At 33.2% G+C, this 19,802-nt stretch overlaps 1 protein-coding gene and 1 long non-coding RNA gene across 3 annotated transcripts in view; one reads left to right on the top strand and one right to left on the bottom strand.

Annotated features, from left to right (window-relative positions):
- Positions 1-19,802, bottom strand: part of LOC146995601 (uncharacterized) — a 214,508-nt gene that overhangs the window by 144,732 nt on the left and 49,974 nt on the right. The window lies entirely within an intron of this gene.
- Positions 7,130-12,985, top strand: LOC146995602 (uncharacterized). Of its 2 annotated transcripts, XR_015043180.1 has the most exons (5): positions 7,318-8,110; positions 8,212-8,282; positions 9,649-9,726; positions 9,973-10,038; positions 12,811-12,985. XR_015043180.1 is itself a non-coding variant. In XM_085824492.1 (4 exons), the coding sequence occupies exons 1-3, from the start codon at positions 7,884-7,886 to the stop codon at positions 9,723-9,725; spliced, it is 375 nt and encodes a 124-aa protein (XP_085680618.1). In that variant the 5' UTR covers positions 7,130-7,883; the 3' UTR covers position 9,726; positions 12,811-12,985. The 2 variants fall into 2 exon arrangements, 1 of the variants encoding a protein (XP_085680618.1); XM_085824492.1 differs by lacking the exon at positions 9,973-10,038 and having other exon boundaries at positions 7,130-8,110.

The raw sequence follows: 19,802 nt of genomic DNA on the forward strand, positions 1-19,802 counted from the left end.
GACATCGAAACATACTTTCGTTTTGTAGATCCTTTGGAAGTTCCAGCATCGGAAATTCTATTTGACATAATCGAAAGTTCAAGTTTACTTTTATAAAATTGCTCTTACAGTCTGCAAAAAATAATAAGCGGGATCCAATTCGAAGATTAAGAAACAACGCAATCATTAACATTAACTGAAATAGATAATTAGATAATTTTAGCTTACACCGTCCGTTATACATTAAACGCGCAGGTGAAAACGTATTCTGCACTTGCGCACACGCATATGTGCAGTAGTCAAAGTCTTACGCGCACACGTAAAACACCTGTGCGCATGTGCCAACTCGGCCCATGCGCAGAAAGTTTTTAGCTTTGAGGTCCGGATTATAGATCATTCCGGATTATGGGTGTCCGAATTAACGACTTTTGACTGTAATGCATCATCATAATATCAGCTGAGAGCTGTAAAAAGTTTCATTCCTACTAAATGGTTTATATAACTCTCCTTTTATAAAAGCTCGAAAGAGGAGAATATATATATATATATATCATGTGCATTTGGTGACTTGACGTATTAAAGGCATTGTTGTACAGTCAAAAGTCGTTAATCCGGACTCGTCGGGACTTCGGCATTCCGGATTATCGATTTTTCCGGATTATAGATCATCAGTTTAAATCGCGTAAGATGGCATGCAGAAATTCTAAAATTAAAAATATGAAACCGTAATTTATGAGATAAAGAACAATTATGATCTAAAGGGTATCAAAATTTACAAAAAGAAAAAGCTTAATATTTATTTGTTTATTTTATTAAACATTTCTTTCAATGTAAGTTGTTTAAGTTGCTTCGTTTTATGTGATAATACTTTCTCTTTAATTCTATAAACAGACATAATTTTTTGTTCAGTTACAAAGTTCCGCTGTTCAAGTCCCGTTAATTGCTGTGACGAGAATACCGACTAACTAGTCAATCGAAATTTTTTCGTTTTCACTAACCTCTCTGTCACATTCTTCATGTCTTTATCCATTTTTTGCAGCAATTCCACTTTTTGTTTGATGGACATCGAAACATACTTTCGTTTTGTACGATCCTTTGGGAGCTCCAGAATCGGAAATTCTATTTGACGTAATCGAAAGTTCAAGTTTACTTTTATAGTATTGCTCTTACAGTCTGCAAAAAATAATAAGCCGGATCCAATTCGAAAATTAAGGAACAACGTAATCATCAATATTAACTGAAATAGATAATTAGATAATTTTAGCTTATACCGTCTGTTATAGATAAAACGTGCATGCGAAAACGTATTCTGCGCTTGCGCACACGCAAATGCGCAGTCGTAAGAGGTCTTACGCGCACGCGTAAACGCCTATGCGCATGTGGCAACGCGGCGCATGCGCAGAAAGTTTTTAGCTTTGAGGTCCGGATTATAGATCATTCCGGATTATGGGTGTCCGAATTAATGACTTTTGACTGTATATAATATAAATAGTTGCTTGTTATTTTATGAAATAAGTGTGTCTGGAGCCCATTCAAATACCCTGTAGAATTTTAACAAATTATTTTATAGGATACAAATATGCACATGCTTTTTATGAAATATGCAAATATAAGTCTGTTTTATTAAAATTAAAGATTATTAAATTAATTTTAATATAAAAATATTACTCTACATAGAGAAATCTGCAGGCATCTTTATTCCCATTATTTTATTATTATTATCATTGCAAAAAAATAATAAGTCTTTATCTTATAATAAGCTAATTAGATTAGTGGAAAAATACGACCTGTGAAACTTTTTATCCTCCTTGCTTCAGTTTTTCTTATGACAGTTACGCACTTTCTTTAATTTGATATAAGATCCTCTTATTTTAAATACTTTTCTAAGATGTTTTATAAAAAATAAGAAAATAATGCTAGCGCAAAATATTTGGTTGAAAAGTTATGTAAAACTGGGTTTAATACCCCCAAAAAATAAATAAAAAATTTAAACAGATTTTATATTAGGTCCAAATGGGCAATTTGTTTCATTTACAGACACATACATGTTTCGAGAGCTATTTCAGTTATCTATTTCAGTTAATGTTGATGATTGCGTTGTTCCTTAATTTTCGAATTGGATCCGGCTTATTATTTTTTGCAGACTGTAAGAGCAATACTATAAGAGTAAACTTGAACTTTCGATTATGTCAAATAGAATTTTTGATTCTGGAGCTCCCAAAGGATGGTACAAAACGAAAGTATGTTTCGATGTCCATCAAACAAAAAGTGGAATTGCTGCAAAAAATGGATAAAGACATGAAGAATGTGACAGAGAGGTTAGTGAAAACGAAAAAATTTCGATTGACAAGTTAGTCGGTATTCTCGGCACAGCAATTAACGGGACTTGAACATTGGAACTTTTTAAGTGAACAAAAAATTATATCTGTTTATAGAATTAAAGAGAAAGTATTATCACATAAAACGAAGGAACTTAAACAACTTACATTGAAAGAAATGTTTAATAAAGTAAACAAATAAATATTAAGCTTCTTTTTTTGCAAATTTTGATACCCTTTAGATCATAATTGCTCATTATTTTATAAATTACGGTTTCATATTTTTAATTTTATAATTTCTGCATGCCATCTTACCAGATTTAAACTGATGATCTATAATCCGGAATAGCCGAAGTCCCGACGAGTCCGTATTAAAGACTTTTGACTGTACTTTATATGTTCTTCGCAATTAAAGCACATAAATTCCAATTCAATAGCAATATCATAAAATATTTCAAAACAGCATATCTTTAGAATTTCTGATAAACAGTCTCGCACACTGGAGATAAAAATATTTTGTTCATTACAGTGTTACCACTGCTCGCTTTGAAACTGTTGAGTTTCCTAATCAAAAATTCGTCAAAGATTTACAAAATATGAAAGAGATAATAAAACAAATTCGAACTTCCAGATTCCAGTATGCATATTTGAGTGGAGGATTATGTTATTCTTAATATGATGGCTTTAGGTACAGTATTTTGGAATAATGCAAGACAAATATTAATGAAGATTATTAATAATTTAATTTTTTTAAATATAATACAGGATGATAATATTTGGTGGCAACAATTTAAAAGTTGATTCGTTTATAGTGAAACGCTATAAAATGCCGTTTTGACACTAGTAGCCCATCTGTTCTAGCGCCCCTTTGGGGTAAAAAAAAAACTATGAAAAATGAATTTGTAAATATATATGTATAAAATCCGTTTTTAAATTTTGTATATATTACTCACATATTTATTATAAAATTGAAGCATTTTGCAGAAGATTTTCCTACAAAATGCGTTCTTACATTCAGTTGAACATCTTTCTCTTACGATACTGAGAAAAGTTTAGCTCTATTTCTAAAAACAGATCAAGTATTTTCAAATAGGGTGCATGTTGAAAAGAAACGGTAATGTAAAACGACTAGAATAAAGAACAGGATATACGTTGAAAATTAGGGAAGGGACGATAAGAATGAAAGGCAATGTGCATTGTCATTCTATGTATTATATATGGCACCTTTGATGAGAAAAAGACCTTTTATTTGCTGTCCAGGAAAATCAGTACGCCCTCCACATGTATAACTATTATCTGTTCATATAACTTGGCTCACGCTGTAAAATTTAGAACGATGCGAAAGAAAATTCGAAAGTGCAGTTTACACTTAAATTTTTCCAATATCGATATTACCTGCTAATTGCATTAAAATTAGCTAACTACAGAGCACAAGAAATATAGTAAGACTAGAATTCTCTTATTGTGAGTGTAGAGTTTAGTACTGTATGCGAATAACATTTTTGAATTGGTTTCGTAGAACCTTGCTAATAGCCGAATGATAAAACACTTGCCGATAGTTTGATTTAGGTTCGAACATAGGTGAATGGGATGACTGCATCATAGGTGTTTTGTGCAAAGTCAGTTTTCATTAAAAAGCCCTTCACGATGGCAGCCCTGGTATGTTTGCAATAAGTATCTCTCCTATGTTCTGTAATATCCAAATAGTATAAACTATTTTTTATTGAAAATGAATAAATTATGCTTTTTGTTTTGTAAAAAAAAAAAAAGAATGAATTTTAGTATCTTAGAGGAAAGAAGGAAAAAAAGTTTATATATTTATTTCTAACTGAACCAGCCAGCCACACGAACAAAACTTAATTTTGTTCCTTTTAGTTGAAGTAGAAATATATTGTGCATTTTGGTGAATAAAAAGGTTTTACACATCTGTTTTGCCTTAGAATATCTGTTTTGTATTTTGTTTTACGGAAATTAAAATCTTTAATTTTTTTTTGTTGTAAACCCTAGATGGGGAAACATTCTCTGTATAAAAAAATAGCAGTCACACATGTACGTAATAATAAATAAATATGAGCCTATAGGAAGCAAACCTGTAGCCAACACTTTCTTATAAATATTCAGATAGATTGTGATCATATTATCCGGGATATTCGTTGAAATTAGTTGAATTTCTGTTCGAAAGCTTACTTTTACTTCCGTGTATGCTTTATATAATTTCTAATATTCACACTTTGAGCATGTATATTCTTGAACACATAAATATTTTTGAGAAAAACCTAACTGAAAGAAGATGAATCTAATCATGATCAGTTCTGCACAATTTTATTTTAAAATTTGTTAGCATTTGCATTTTTTTGAGTGCAAACATATTTTTTTCTTTTCATATTTCAAAACTTTAACCATTTACACCCTTTAAAAATAACTGCATATTATTATACTGAAAAATGAAATTTGAGAATGTATAGAATACTGGGTAATCTTAATTCATTATATCAAAAACCAAATTATAAATATTTATAAAACTTTTATGTTTCTGCATTAGGTAATTACACCGAAAGTAATACTGATAGAAAATTGCCTCTATTTAACTATAATATTTTGACAAAAAATATTTTCAATTTTCCGACTGCACATACAAAACTTATATTCAATAAAACGCATCAAGAGCGTTGGCCCATCAGTGAACGAGCAATAAAGTCTCTGTACACTGAGAATTCAAGTTAAGGCAAACGAGCTCACTGCGTAGGCATTTTCTTTGTTTCCTCCACGTGCAACGTGTATATAAGACAGTTTCCCTCAGAAATTTCTCCACGAAGAAATCCCTACCCTTAGGCAGGTGGCCTTCAAGTGCTTTGCCATAGTCAAATTAAATAAAATTAAAAAAATAAGTAAGCATCATGAGCATTAGACTAGATTCTCTGTTTAATTCTTTCTATATATATAGAAAGAGAAAGAATTAAAGCTATAGAGATTAATAAAACCATAAGAATCTGTCAAAATACAATGTCTTTTTTCATTAATGCTCTTATAATTTTTCAATGCAGGAATTTCTAAGAGCACCTGTTTATTTGCTCTTCGTCCCCTCCAAATAAGTAAAAATTTTCAAAAAAAATTTTGAAAAATGAATTTCATTTACTTGCAAAATATTACATGGGTATAAAGAAATACCTTTAGATGATTGATCTGTGATGTGACAAAAGCTGAGGAAAGCTTCTTCAATAGAGATGAGTCAGTATACAAGGTGCGGAACGAAAAAAATGAGACTGGTAAAATAAATCATTGTACTTAACAGTATCAGTTCTTCTGTGCACCTTTAAGGGAGTCCCCTTCAGCATTCACACACATCTGCATTCGGTGCTGCCATTGCCGATAACAGTTCTGGAGCGAGATTTTTGGCAGGTCCTTCAGGAGGTTCTCTGTTTTTGCCCGAACCTCTTTAACTGAGGTAAAGTGGCTTCCCTTTAAGCAAGATTTAACTTTAGGAAATTAAAAAAACTGTCGCATGACACCATGTCAGGTGAATAAGGAGGATGCCCCATCACAGTAATGTTTTGCTAATCAGAAACTGCTTGACAGATAGGGCCATGTGAGCCGGTGCATTGTCCTGGTGCAACAACCATTCATCATTCCACAACCGTGGCCTTTTTTCCCTAATTTTTCGACAAAGTCTTTTTAGTGCTTCAGTGTCGTAGTGTTGATTAACAGTCTGACCACTTGTAACCCACTGAATCATTACAATTCCATTAATATCAAAGAAGACAGTTAACATTGCCATGAATTTTGATTTTGACATGCATGCCTTGTCTCTTCCCTTTGAAAACGACTTATGCCATTCAAACACATGTGCGTGAGACAAAGTTTCGTGTCCATAAGCCTGTTAACATTTGAAATGTTTCTGTGGCTGATTTCTTAAGTTTCACAAGAAATGTGATGTTGATTCACTGTTTGGTTTTTTACATTAGACATTTTTTTACAGCAGAATGCAGTTGCAAATGATGCAGTACTCCCTACTGGTGTGGTCGGTTAAGTTGATACTGGCCACATGGATAGAGGAGGTGTGTGGGATGACTTCACCAAAATAGTTGTTGCCAACTCCACTTTTTTTCAAGCTACACACCTAGTTGCATTTTTTTGTGTCACGCCTTGTATTTGCTTCATCATCTTTGATTATTTTTACATATCTATAAATAATGCTTTTTGTAAACTGTTTTTTGATTTAACAAACTAAATTATTTCACACCTAGTTGCATTTTTTTTGTGTGTCACGCCTTGTATTTGCTTCATCATCTTTGATTATTTTTACATATCTATAAATAATGCTTTTTGTAAACTGTTTTTTGATTTAACAAACTAAATTATTTCAAAGGGAGCAATGGTAATGCTGTATGGGAAAAAAATCTCTTTATCTCTAACGAGGCTATCGGAAATTTTGAAGATAGGCATTTTAAAATTTTTTTTATATTACTGTTTACTTGAATATTACATGGTTTAAGTGCGAAGAACAGGGTATTAAAGAAATAAAGGTAACACACAAAACATTAAAAGAATTCCCTTTGGGTGTAATATAAAATTTAAAATCTTTCAGCTTTTATTTTAATGTTTTTAATTTTATAATTTTTTTCTAAAGCCCAAATGGGAATTAGCCCAGAAGGGCTATTAGTTTCAAAACGGCATTATTCGGACATTTAAAGTGTCAAATCACTTTAAATGTCCGAGTCACTTTTGAAATTGTTGCCACCAAATATTATAGCCCTGTATTGTATTTAAAGAAACAAAATGAGAATTTGCATGAACGTATGTATATTTTCGCATTGAGGAAAAACAATGTTGCTTATAATCATTAAATTTTGGATAATATATTCCTCCACCCAAACATGGGCACTTGAAAGCCTGAATTTGGCATTTATCATATTTTTATTGTCTATTTTATATTTTAAAAAAATGTAACACATTTTTTATTAAAAATCATTGTTTTAAAGCGATCAGTGTAATTATTTTATATTTTGTAAAAATTTAACTAATTTTATATTGTAAATTGGAGTTTAACAAAAGTAGTTAAATAGAAATTAAAAGATCAAACTCATTAAGGAAATTAAACAATTTAATTAATTGTAATAAATTGCCTCAGGCTCTTTTTATAAGTGTATTATTTTATGTTTTATAAAAATTTAACGAATTTTTGATTAAGGTGGTCTACTACAGCAGCATTACAATACTAAAAATTTGTTTACACGCAGAATCGCTAATTAAGAAACTATGTTGCGTGAAATTTGGCAGAAATATAAAGCAATAGGTCAATTTTGGAATCAAAATGTTAGAATCAGGTTTGGAATGAAATTTACTTAAATATTATATTTTAAAAAAATTAGTTTGAAATACGTAATTTTAATGTGTAGTTTGGAAAGCCATCAATAGATGGCGCTACGAGTTAAAATTTAGCATTTTAATCTTATTTCTGCAAAAATTCACGAAGTAATTGATTTTGATATCAGTTATAAATCATATTTTTTTCTAAATAATATTTAGAAGCGTTTCATATATTCCTTTATACACAGTTTTCACTAAACAGTGTCAGCTGTCAGCGGAATGACGTTTACGGCAACCCTATTGCATTGCTATTCCGCACTCGGTTTGTTTACATTTATTTGTACTGTGGTCAGCAAAAATATGCGAAAATATCAAGGACGACCGAAAAAACATCCTGGTGTTAATAAGAGATCCAGAATTCAGCGAAAGCGTCAAGCTCAAGAAAAAAATATGAAATTAAATTCCCGAGATGTGGAAGATTCCGAACAAGCGGATGTTTTCGAAAGGTGAGAAATATTTTATTCTTTATATCGACTACCTCGTATTTATGATTTCGTAGTAAGTTAATTCCGAAGTAAAATATGCGTATTTTTTTTTTTTATTGAAGGTCAGAAATTATTGATACAACTGCATCTGTGTCAAAGAAGAATCATTGCCCGGATGATTTTTTTTTACAAAGTAAGGTTTTTTTTTTTTTTTTTTTTTTTTTTTTTTGTATGTGTATGTTTGTGTGTGTGTATGAGGGGATGCTAATAATTGTTCAATTCTGTTATAACAATTTATTCCTCCATTCACACTAAATTGTTGGGAAATATTGAAAGGGTAAATTCCAATTCACAAGGAATTGCTGAAATAATTGAATCTTTTCAAAAGTATGAGCATGTTCTTGCGATCTAAATTGAATTCACCATCATTACATTCTATTATTGGAAATTTTATAGTCATATGTTTGCTACGAAATGCTTTGTCAGTTACCTATGGTATATTTTTACAGGCGTATGCACATTTCATTCATGTGCTCGCTGTTCAACTTGCTTTTTTTTATTATGTCATTTACTTAGATGTTAAAACCTTCTTTTAGCGTTGGAACATTTTATAATCATTTAGTAAAATTTATATATAAATATATATTATTGCTTGTTTATTTATGGTTCTGTGTATTTGTCATGTATGCATGTTGTGAAGTGTAGTTTTTGAAAAATATGTCACAAATGGTAAATTCCACCAAAAGCTGAATTGAATTGATATTGGGATGCAGGTAATTAGAAAATATCTGCCGTGTATTTTGAGCGTAAACCATACTAGTGCCAAGAATGGGACCAATACGCTCAGGCTTGCTTAGCCTTTTTGCCGTTGTCCAAATTGAATTATCTCTAGTAGAAAAGGAGTGAATGCTTTCTCTATATAACAAATATCTGTCTGATAAAAAATCTACCAATAAGAAACTTTCCATATGTTATGTGACAGACTTTCTGCAAACAGAAGTCCTTAGCTCTGTTCTTGTACATGTTTTTTAATTGTGGTTCAGATGTTTACTTCTCAAAGGAATTCTTCTCATAGGAAGATTGTCTGAACATTTAAAAACTATATTCTGCTTTTAGGGCCCTAATATTTTAGGCCCCTAAAATTAATATTGAAATTTCTAAAATGTTGAAAAATATGTCATCTGGATTCCGTGCAAAAAATATAATCCCTTTTTCATTTCTGCATTTGCAATTCCTGCATTTTCTTTATTCCTACATTTTTTAATTGGAAGGAATTTCATTCGCAGAACCCTCTAATTTATTCTTGCAAATCATGTAGTAATGTACCATTTTAGATAGATATAAATAACACATTTTGTAATTTTTCTAAACTGCGGTTATACAGCATGATATAATAGCTACACAAGGTATGGCGAAACAGTATACAGCAATATCTGTCGCACTGTCTGAGATGGGTGGTAGTCATACATAGCTTAATGCTTAAATTTGTTATGTGTTATTCATTTATTCATGTTTTTTTTTTTAATTATGTTATAGCAGTTTATTTCTTTCATTCTTAGGTCTGGAAGTGAAAAATTTGACTTTTCTACGCCAGAAGTTACAGCTAATGTTCCTAAGACAAACCAGGCTTTCTTGAGGTAAGTTGGTTTATTTCAAAAATAGATATTAGCTGTGCATGATATTGAAACTCTTACAGTTACTTAATTATGGTTAACTAATTATGTATTAATTTAGAAGTCAAGCAACCAAAATCAGCGTTATATTTTCAAATAGTGAGTATTTCGAAATATGATGCTGATTTTTGTTGCTTGACTTCTAAATTAATACTTGGTCAGCGTGTTATTGTATCTTAATTAAATTAATTATGGTTCTTTTCTTCTCAGTTCTGATCTGGACATTTCAGTTATTGACTCTGACGTAGAAGGTAGAAATACAAGCTCTCTTTTGGGGTAAATATGTATTTCTCTATGCCAAAATTAAAATGTCATCATTTATGTTTTTCTTTTATGGTGTTACATTATGTTGTTTACATACTGATAGCTATTAAAACTGTTAAATATAATATTGTAGCTATCAAAAAGAGGGGGATGAATTTGATTTGTACCAAATTTGGACGTTTTGCATGAAAGAACTTGAAAATAAAAGATTTTTTTAAAAATATATTCATTGAAATCAGTGAAATTTTCAGACGGGACACTGAAGCAAATGAAAATATTTTGGGGTTCGATTCTTTTGATGGGAGCCTCATCAATAATCTTTTTTAAATATTGCTTCTTTTTCATTGTTTTCATGATGTTTTATGTTCCCTTCATGAAAGAGATTTTTAATAATTTAAATTTTGTTAATAAAATATAACAAAATGAAATCTGTGATTATGTGGCTATTATTTTTTCCATATATATTTATTTGAGGAAAGCCAAAAATTTTATTATTTTACAGAATTTTTAAGAAAAATATAAGGATAAAATTTTTTAAATAATTCTGATTACTACCTTTGCTTTCCTCTCGTAATGTGCCTCAAGTTAGAGCAATTAGACAACAAATTTAAGTCATGTGATCTTTTTTCCCCCAAGTTTTTTTTTAGGCTTAGGAGTATAAATTGCTTATCCCCACAAGACATTGCATCTTCTTAGTATGCCATCCTAAGGCTCTGTTCAGATGATGGTATAAATGTCATAGACGCATAATCATAAGGCATAAAATGTGGGAGTTCCATTCACACCTGCGAGAGAGGGTCTAAGCCATAGCCAATTAGAGAAGCTAAATTTGTGCATGCATGTATGTGTCTACAGCTTTCTCTCTCAATAAGTTTCATGTATATGCTCTGATTGGCCGACTCTTATATCAAGTCGGCACAAAGTTGAAAACTTCAAGCTTAATGCCCAAACTAGTTTTTGTGACATAGCAAGGTCTGACTACGAAGCGTTGTTAGTTGGAAATTATGACATTTATACAACGGCACAGATGCATATGCGCAGTCGTAAAGGTCTTGAGCGCACGCGTGAACGCCTATGCGCATGCATCAACGCGGCGCATGTGCAGAAAGATTTTAGCTTTGAGGTCTGGATTATAGATTATGGGTGTCCGAATTAACGACTTTTGACTGTATTTATCTTTTATAAGTCTCTTGTTTATTTTTTTGTTTACTGCATTTCTTCTGAATAACAATTGTATATTTGAGTTTTCTGGGTGTGAATAAGTATTTTTTAGCTTTATTGTATCAGTACAAATATTGTATTTTGAAATCTCTGTATTTGAATTTGTAGAATTTTTGTTATAAACTACATATATTTTATAAATATTGTTTAATAATAAAGAGTTTGGTGAGGTGAATAAACATATGAAGGCAGAATTATTCCAAATTAATCTGGCCAACATTAATTATTGAAAATTTTAACTTGAATTTGCCGTTTAGCCATTTGGCTTCTCAGTGACATCTCTGAAGACCTTTCTTTCCATTTATTGCTGTAAACTGCGCTTGCAGTGAAGTATTGTGGTTTTACTCCTATGTAACATGAATGCCAGCCATTTCTGTGAGGAAGATCTCAAAATCACTACTACTGTTGAAAGACTGGAGTATAAAGGGTCTAACTTATTCTTATGTTGTGGTACTATGGTATAAATCAAGCGTGATGTGTATATTAGTTTTCTCTTAGGATATCCTCTGTGAAGATACTGCTTCTGCAAAAAAAGTAATTCTACTAACCTTTTCAATTATCCATCTGCTGTTTCAGATTGAAACCAATTTCCTGCATCTGATTGATGATTTTTGATTTATTTCTCATGCAATTCTGATCTGACATCATCTTCTAAATATTAGTAGATATATATCTGCATTAGTGATAATCAGCTGTGAGCACATAGTGCACCATCTGCGACTCATTTGGGTATAAACTCTGCTAGTGATTATAATGTGCCTTGCTTTTTCCCATATGCCATATGTTGCATGAAATTTTGTTATATGAATCTAGCTTCCCCTGAGGAATTTCTGTGATCTTTCTAGTATGTATGGTCAAGAATTAGGCTTGTGATATACTGTCATGATTTTGCCCACATGTTCCCTGAATATACTACCATTTCCTTAGGAAGACTTCCAAGAAGAATACTGTTGTGGGTTCTAAGCCTAACTATGGTTTGGAACTATGTTTATAATGAATTATTGGGATTCTGCACATGTAATGTGGATGCAATTCTATTTCCATTTAGAAGATTTTCTGCAAAGGCAATGCTTTAGCTGTGAGATAATTCTGTTTTGGAAATAAAACTGATATTTATTTAGATCTGTGGTATTTATAAGGCAGTTTATCAATAGCAGGTAGCATCTTGCCTCTTTGCTTTGATCAGGGCCTGTGCAACCAGTGGTAGTCAAAATATTTAGAATTTAGATAATAGTGCATAGCAAAATTTTATAATTTAGCAGAGGGCACTGAGCAGCAGAATTTAGAGGCAAAAAAATGTTCAGAACTTACGAAGACATCAGCCAGCAGAATTTAGGATATGCAGAGATTACACTGAGTGGCAATAGTGCCATATGTTACATTTGCTATCTGCATTATTAATTTGTGAAACAATTTCAGCTGTTTGAAAATGCATTTTTCTGTTAGAAATTTGTATTTCTTGTAATTTCTCTTTTTTTTTGGGGGGGGGGTATGTGATGTACTCTGTTTTCGAGAATATGGTGTTAAAAATATTTTATCATATTTTTTTTTTTTTTTTTTCAGGTGTAAATTTTGTGCATGATTTGGCTTTCATTGAGACGTCTCTGGGTAAGGAGTTAATAAGGAAGAGAAACTTACATGCAGGTTGAAGCATGCAGTGTCAAATGTATAAGGAATATAAAAGATGCTGTATATTAGTATAAGTTTGAATAACCATAATAAAAAAATTTCTTGAAAATTGTGTTTTTTCTGCGAGTTATCAAAATTGGAAATAATTAATTACAATATTTATGAAAATTTTCGAAAATAAAAATACAAGTAGTATTTAAAAAGTACTGCAAAACTCATTTTTAAGTAGAAAAATTATTCTCAGATGAAATCCTTTCGATTATGCAAAGGGACTATTTTGGTATTTGAAAGGTTCATTTGAACTCAACAACTGAAACTAACGTATCCCCAGTTCATTGATACCAACCATTTTGTTGGTATCAATGAACCCACTACTTTCTAAAAGCATTTCTGTCAATTACTAAGGGCTAATGAACAGGTGTTGAATTCTCAAAATGAATGTTGCCGAAACAGAAAAAAAGTTTACTTCAGAACATTTTGCAGTAGCTCAAACAAAGTCACGGAACTGATCTATACTGTAGTCAGGGAGAAATTATTCCCCTTCCTTTTCTTTCAAAAGCTGAGTTTCCACAACGCACAACGGGAGGCCGTTGCTAAAAGCTGTGGAACCAGTTTTATAGCTATTTTTAGCAACTTGTGAGCTGTTTTTCAGATAACACAGTAAATCTCGGGGAGGGGGGGATTTGAAATCATGAACACTGCCGGTACGGCAGAATTTAGGTACAGCAAAATTGTAAAATTCAGCGAAGCATCAAGCAATAAAATTTTAGAATTTTGGGGGAAGGGCACTTGACAACAGAATTTATTGCATACAAAGTCAGCAAAATGCATAGCGCCGTACCTGATTCATGATACAGCAGTATTCGTTACCAATAGCAAACTTGTTTGAGGATGAGTTCGAAAAAATGTTTTCTAGTTGTTACCTAAAATCGGTAAACAATAATCTTTGAAAGATTATTCGATTATATCGCTACTAATACGGAAAAATTTGAATAGCAATCAGAAGCCGTATCTCTAGGGTCTTCACGTCACGATTTATTTTTATTTGTTCGAATATAATAGTTAGATCTCTCTTCCTAGTATGTATCTTCGTACGTATAAAGTATCAAAAATAATAAAAGTAATTAATAAATTTTCTCTAGTTGCCCTGAAAACTACATCTGAATATAAAGATAAGAAAGACATCAGTAAATTACTGTTATTTGCTGATCATAATGGTAATCAACCGAACGTGATCCCATATACCGTCTTCAAAACTTTGATTTTTATCAAGCTTCATATAAATACTAGGTTTTTGTTAGTCACGTAACTAGGCATCTTAAATTTAAGATGACAGATGAAATAACACTAGTTCTGAATTAGCTCACTCAGGAAGTAAAATTTTCTCCTTCCCGTCAATATAGCGTATTTATAGCTCCCAATTATGGCGATCACTAACTATGGATTAGAAGCCTGTTGCACTCCATAAGTTTTTCTTTATTTGCTTTATGTGCATGCATGCTTGGTTGAGGAAGAAATTAAAAAGCCCCCCCCCCTTTTTTTTTTTTTTTACTTAGATTATTCGAATGTATATATACGCCAGACATTTATTTGTTGAGCTGTAATTATAATTTGGAACGTGGTGCTAGAGCCGAACCGAACGTCAGTTTGTTTAGGATTATAGAGTTTGATTACGCCAAAGCAGGTGAATTTGGAAAACACCAAAATTGGTCATGCATCCAACTCGTTCATCGAGGCTTGAACTCCGGATGAACTACCAGTGTTCGGCGGCTCGCTTGCTAGAATTTAGGGAGGAACTGATTGTTAGAATTGCGTTAGGCTCTTTGAATGTAGCAAAGCCACGAGGGTTACCTTCTTAAGATGGCAGGCTTTCGTGGAGGAATTTTCTGAAGGCTTAGATTAAGTTATTATGGCAAAGCACAGTAGGATGCCTTGATGTTGAACTTTCTTAGAGAAATTGGCTTCCCATACACGTTACACATGGAGAAAATTATGAAAACGTCTATGCAGCCGGCCCGTTAACCTTGATTCGAATCCAGGTCGGAACTACCGGTGTTCAGCGATTTAATTCCTCTACCGCGGGAGGGCCTAATTGTTGAAGGGAACTGGCTTGTATTCATGTTACACACGGTGAAAACAAACAATGCAACCAGCTGATTTGTCTGGCATCGAACACAAACCAGTTCGAACTTCCAGTATTCAGTAGTCTTAACCACTCGGCCACTGGTGGCGTGTGGTAGGAGCCACAGATAATGTAGTGAGTAGCAAAAATCCCTAATAGTGGCCCTGGTTACTAGTAGGATTGTAAGTATATTGGTAATCATGCAAGCTACAGCAAGGAAATTTCGGAGCTTAATTGCAAAGTCAAATGCGACACTCCGATAAACGTGGTATATGTAGAGATGGAAAAATTTATTATTTAAAATACTTGTATTTATTAGTAAACATTTTATAAAATTTATTCTTAATTTAGCGTTTAAATTCTAAGAGAGTTATCTGAGTATTTTTTCTTCCTCTGGTAATCCAATAAAATTGAGTAAATTTATGTTCTGTAATATCTTTGCGTGTTATATGCATAGTTTTTTTTCGTTCAAAGTTAGACAAGTTTACACAAACAATACAGGTCGAAAAGGGAGCTGGTCTACGCCCGGTGAGCCTGTCGGCAGCGTCGCAAAGCGTAGTTTGACTAACGAAAAGATCATGCTTTGGATCTGGTGAGATTGCCGTGGTATTATCCATAAAAATGGTTGGTGTTGGTGTATTTAATTATGGCAAAGCACACTAGGGCTATCTGCCTAAGGGAAAGGATGCCTTCATGGAGGGCTTTCTAAGGGAAACTGGCTCGTATACACGTTACTCAAGGAGAAAACCACGAAAACTCCCATGCAGCCAGCCCGTTTGCGGAATTCGAACCTCGGACCGAACTACCAGTGTTCAGCGACTTTACCGCTCGGCCGCTGGTGGGCCCCATAAAAATGAATCTCTCCATTAGTCGCACTATGCATCACATAAACGTCAGCTGTGCGCTGCATGAGCTGACTCAAGCAGATAAGGTCAGACGTGTTCGAGCCTGTACTATTCTTCTCGAATATCAACGCAAAATTAAAGTTCTGGACCAGATAGTCACTTGTGTTGAAAAATAAATTTATTTTAACAACATAGGCCAAAAATTTAGTTGATCTGCGCCCGTGAGTCCGTTGGCAGCATCGTAAAGCGCAATTTGACTAACAAAAAGATCATTCTTTTGTATTTGGTGGGATTGCCGTGGTATTAATCACAAATAGTATATGGAAAAAGGTAAAACCCTTGACAGTAAAGGATACAACGAGATGCTAGTGCATGTTGACGCTGCTATCAAGGAAAAGAGTCGAATTGAGTTCCGGCGCAGAAAGGTAACGTTCCATCAAGATAATACCATACGTGTCTGCATTCACCGGCTGGCATCTGTACGGACTCGAAAGGGATCTTTCACCACACCCACCATATAACCCCAACATCGCACGTTCGGACTTCTACCTTTTTTTACACTTGCAGCTACATCTTGCTGGTCCTATCTTCACTTCTGCACAAGACATCGAAATGAGGTTGACCTGTGTTTGGACTCGGGCCACCAAGTTTCCGGGCCGAAGGTTTTGAAAAACTACCAAAACATTGGCAGAAAAGCATAGATTTTTGGTACTGATTACTACCCGCACTAAAGGTACTGACTGTTTTTTTTTTTTTTTTCCCTAACTTTATGAAGAACGTTCGTGTTTAAAATTTTCGTTACAACCATTAAATTCTGTAATTTATGAATTCCTTCCCACTTATGTTTTTATCAGCTGTACTTTATAAATCTGATATGTAGAAACACAATTTGATTTTATGCATTTCAGTATCAAGTGAAATCTTTAAACTAATCGTTCATTATAACACTTTATAAGGTCAGACGTGTTCGAGCCTGTACTATTCTTCTCGAATATCAACGCAAAATTAAAGTTCTGGACCAGATAGTCACTTGTGTTGAAAAATAAATTAATTTTAACAACATAGGCCAAAAATTTAGTTGATCTGCGCCCGTGAGTCCGTTGGCAGCATCGTAAAGCGCAATTTGACTAACAAAAAGATCATTCTTTTGTATTTGGTGGGATTGCCGTGGTATTAATCACAAATAGTATATGGAGAAAGGTAAAACCCTTGACAGTAAAGGATACAACGAGATGCTAGTGCATGTTCAGTAGTCTTAACCACAGTCTTTTCATTCAAAATAGTTCAGTAGTCTTTTCATTCAAAGCTGAACTCAGATAATGTGCCGAGGTTGAACTACCAGTAATAGGCGACTTTAGCGCTCGCCCGCTAGAATTTAGAGAGGAACTGAGTGCTAGAATTGGGTTAGGCTCTTTGAATATAGCAAAGCCACGAGGTGGCAGATAGCAGATGCCTTCGTGGAGGAAGTTTCTGAAGGCTTAGTTTAGTTTATAGCAAAGCTCCCCATACACGTTACACACGGGGAAGATTATGAAAACGCCCATGTAGCCAGCCCGTTCGCCTTGATTCGAACCCAGGTCGAAACTACCAGTGTTCAGCGATTTAACCGCTTGGGCGCGGGTGAGCCTAATTGCTGAAGGAAACTGGCTCGTATTCATGTTGCACAACAGGAAAACAAACCATGCAGCCAGCTGGTTCGCCTGGGATCGAACCGAAACCAGGTCTAACTTCCAGTAATCAATATTCTTAACCACTCAGCCACTGGCGGCGCGTGGCAGAAGTAAGAGCCACAGATATTGTAGTGAGCAGCAAAAACCTCTAATACTGGCTCTGGTTACTAGTAGGATTATATATTGGTAATCATCCAATCTACAGCAATGAAATTTCGGAGCATAATTGTGAAGTTAAATACGACACTCCGATAAACGTGATAAAGATGGAAAAATTTTTAAAAAAGGAAACTTACTATGCAAATACATGTATTCATTAGCAAACATTTTATAAAATTTATTCTTAATTTAGCGTTTATGAATTCTCAGAGAATTATCTCATCGGATTATTTTTTTCTCCTCTGGTAATCCAATATAATTGAGTAAATTTATGTGCTGTTAATATCTTTGCCTGTTATGTACATAGTTTTTTTTTTCGTTCAAAGTTAGATAAAACTGAACGTACGTTACACTGAAATTACTTTGTCTAGAAAGTAAGCCGCTTGGATAGAAACAGATGTGGGGTTTCATTTTTAGAAGACATGAGATCACTTTCTGTAAAGTAATGTTATAAAATTTTGAATTTGAAATAATCGTACTTCGTTTTTAGTAGCGCAAAATGATAAAGATTTAATGAGAATATAGCAAAGCATCTTTTTAGAAATGCTGTTATAATTTTGCTATTTTATTTTTTTATGGTAGGTCAAGGAAAAAGGCAGGCTGCTAAATACGGTAACAGCACATTGCTCTGTTTCATATATAGCGAATCCGCTCTGAAATGAGGCACGAAGCAGTAAAGTAGCTGAACACCAGTAGCTCGGCCCGACTGGCTGCGCTTTCGTGGTTTTACCCTGTGTAACGTGCATAGGAGTCAATTGCCCTTAGAAAGTCTTCCACGAAGGCATCCTTTTCCTTAGGCAGATAGATCGTACCGGTGTTTATGTTATCAACAGTACTGGTTATTTTCAAAAATGATCATCCTAGAAAGATGATTGCCAAAAAGTATTCACTTCGCTGATTTATACGTTATGCATGAATATACTCTTTTTAGTCAATCTAACATATATAAATTACTAATGCTTAAAACAAATTCAATTTTCAATATTCTGTTTCCTATTTGTTCCTGTTCAATGAAACAAATTCATTCACAGCAAATCCAAATGCGTCGCTACAGGAAGATGATAAACCAGCTCAGTACGTAATTACAGTTGCATCCGGAAAAGAGTACATATACATAGCTGTATTTTATAAACCTGAAACATAGAAACGCAATTCAGATAATGTGCCGTGTACTAGAAAAATTTGATAATGATTTATCCACTTTTGAAATAAAAAAATAATAGTTAGGAGTGTTATACGATTTTATAATACAAGTAAAAAATATATATAAAGCTTTGGAAAGTGCTAACACATATTTATGGAATATTATGGATGGATAAGTAAATGGAATATTATGTGCATGCTATTTATGTATACACATATCATCAAGTATAAATTCATTTATATATAATTTTTATGTCGCGATGAAATTACCGAAATGCTTAAAAATCTAGTTATTTTTAAAAACTGTTTTCTTCCGCAGAATAACGGCAAATTATGAAACATTACGCAACATTGAAAAGCGTGATGAACAAATTTTGCGAAAAGAAATAGCGACTGCTGCACGTATCTCATAGATATCTTTCATTCAACACAAAAGTGAAAAAGTTCTATTCCTGTTCAAAACATACCCTGCAGTCTGAGTCACAGACGGAAGAAATGACAGCAGGTCCTTTTGTTCAACTGAGGGGATGTGTTTAAGTGTTTTATGGCTTACTCACTTTCCCGCCAAACGAGTACAAAGAAAGGGAAGCGTCGTTGCCATAGTAACCGGGCTGTAGGTAGTCTTACAGATTTGAGTCTTTAGCGCTCAACGTTCGTAGCACCATCTGTTATTAAAAATCGACATGAGAAAGGGGTATTAAACGCTCTTAAGAAACATAGTTTTAAAGCAAGTAGTGTAATTAATAAAACATTTTTATTTTAAGTGTGCAAGACAGTCTGTCCTAAATTCAAAAGATATGTAGCTTTTAAATACTTTAGTCCAAAGTAGCATTAGCCCAAATGCTTTCGAAGCATGTATGTGTCTATAAATGAAAAATTTGCCCATTTGGACCTAATATTTATCCTATAAAAACTGAAATTGTTTTCATTTTTTATTTATTTATTTTGGGGGTACTGAAGTTTACATAACTTTTCAACCACTTTTTT

The sequence above is a fragment of the Stegodyphus dumicola genome, chromosome 9 (genome assembly GCF_044657685.1).
Source record: "Stegodyphus dumicola isolate Sdum_Otavi_A_Nest chromosome 9, ASM4465768v1".
Taxonomy (NCBI): domain Eukaryota; kingdom Metazoa; phylum Arthropoda; class Arachnida; order Araneae; family Eresidae; genus Stegodyphus; species Stegodyphus dumicola.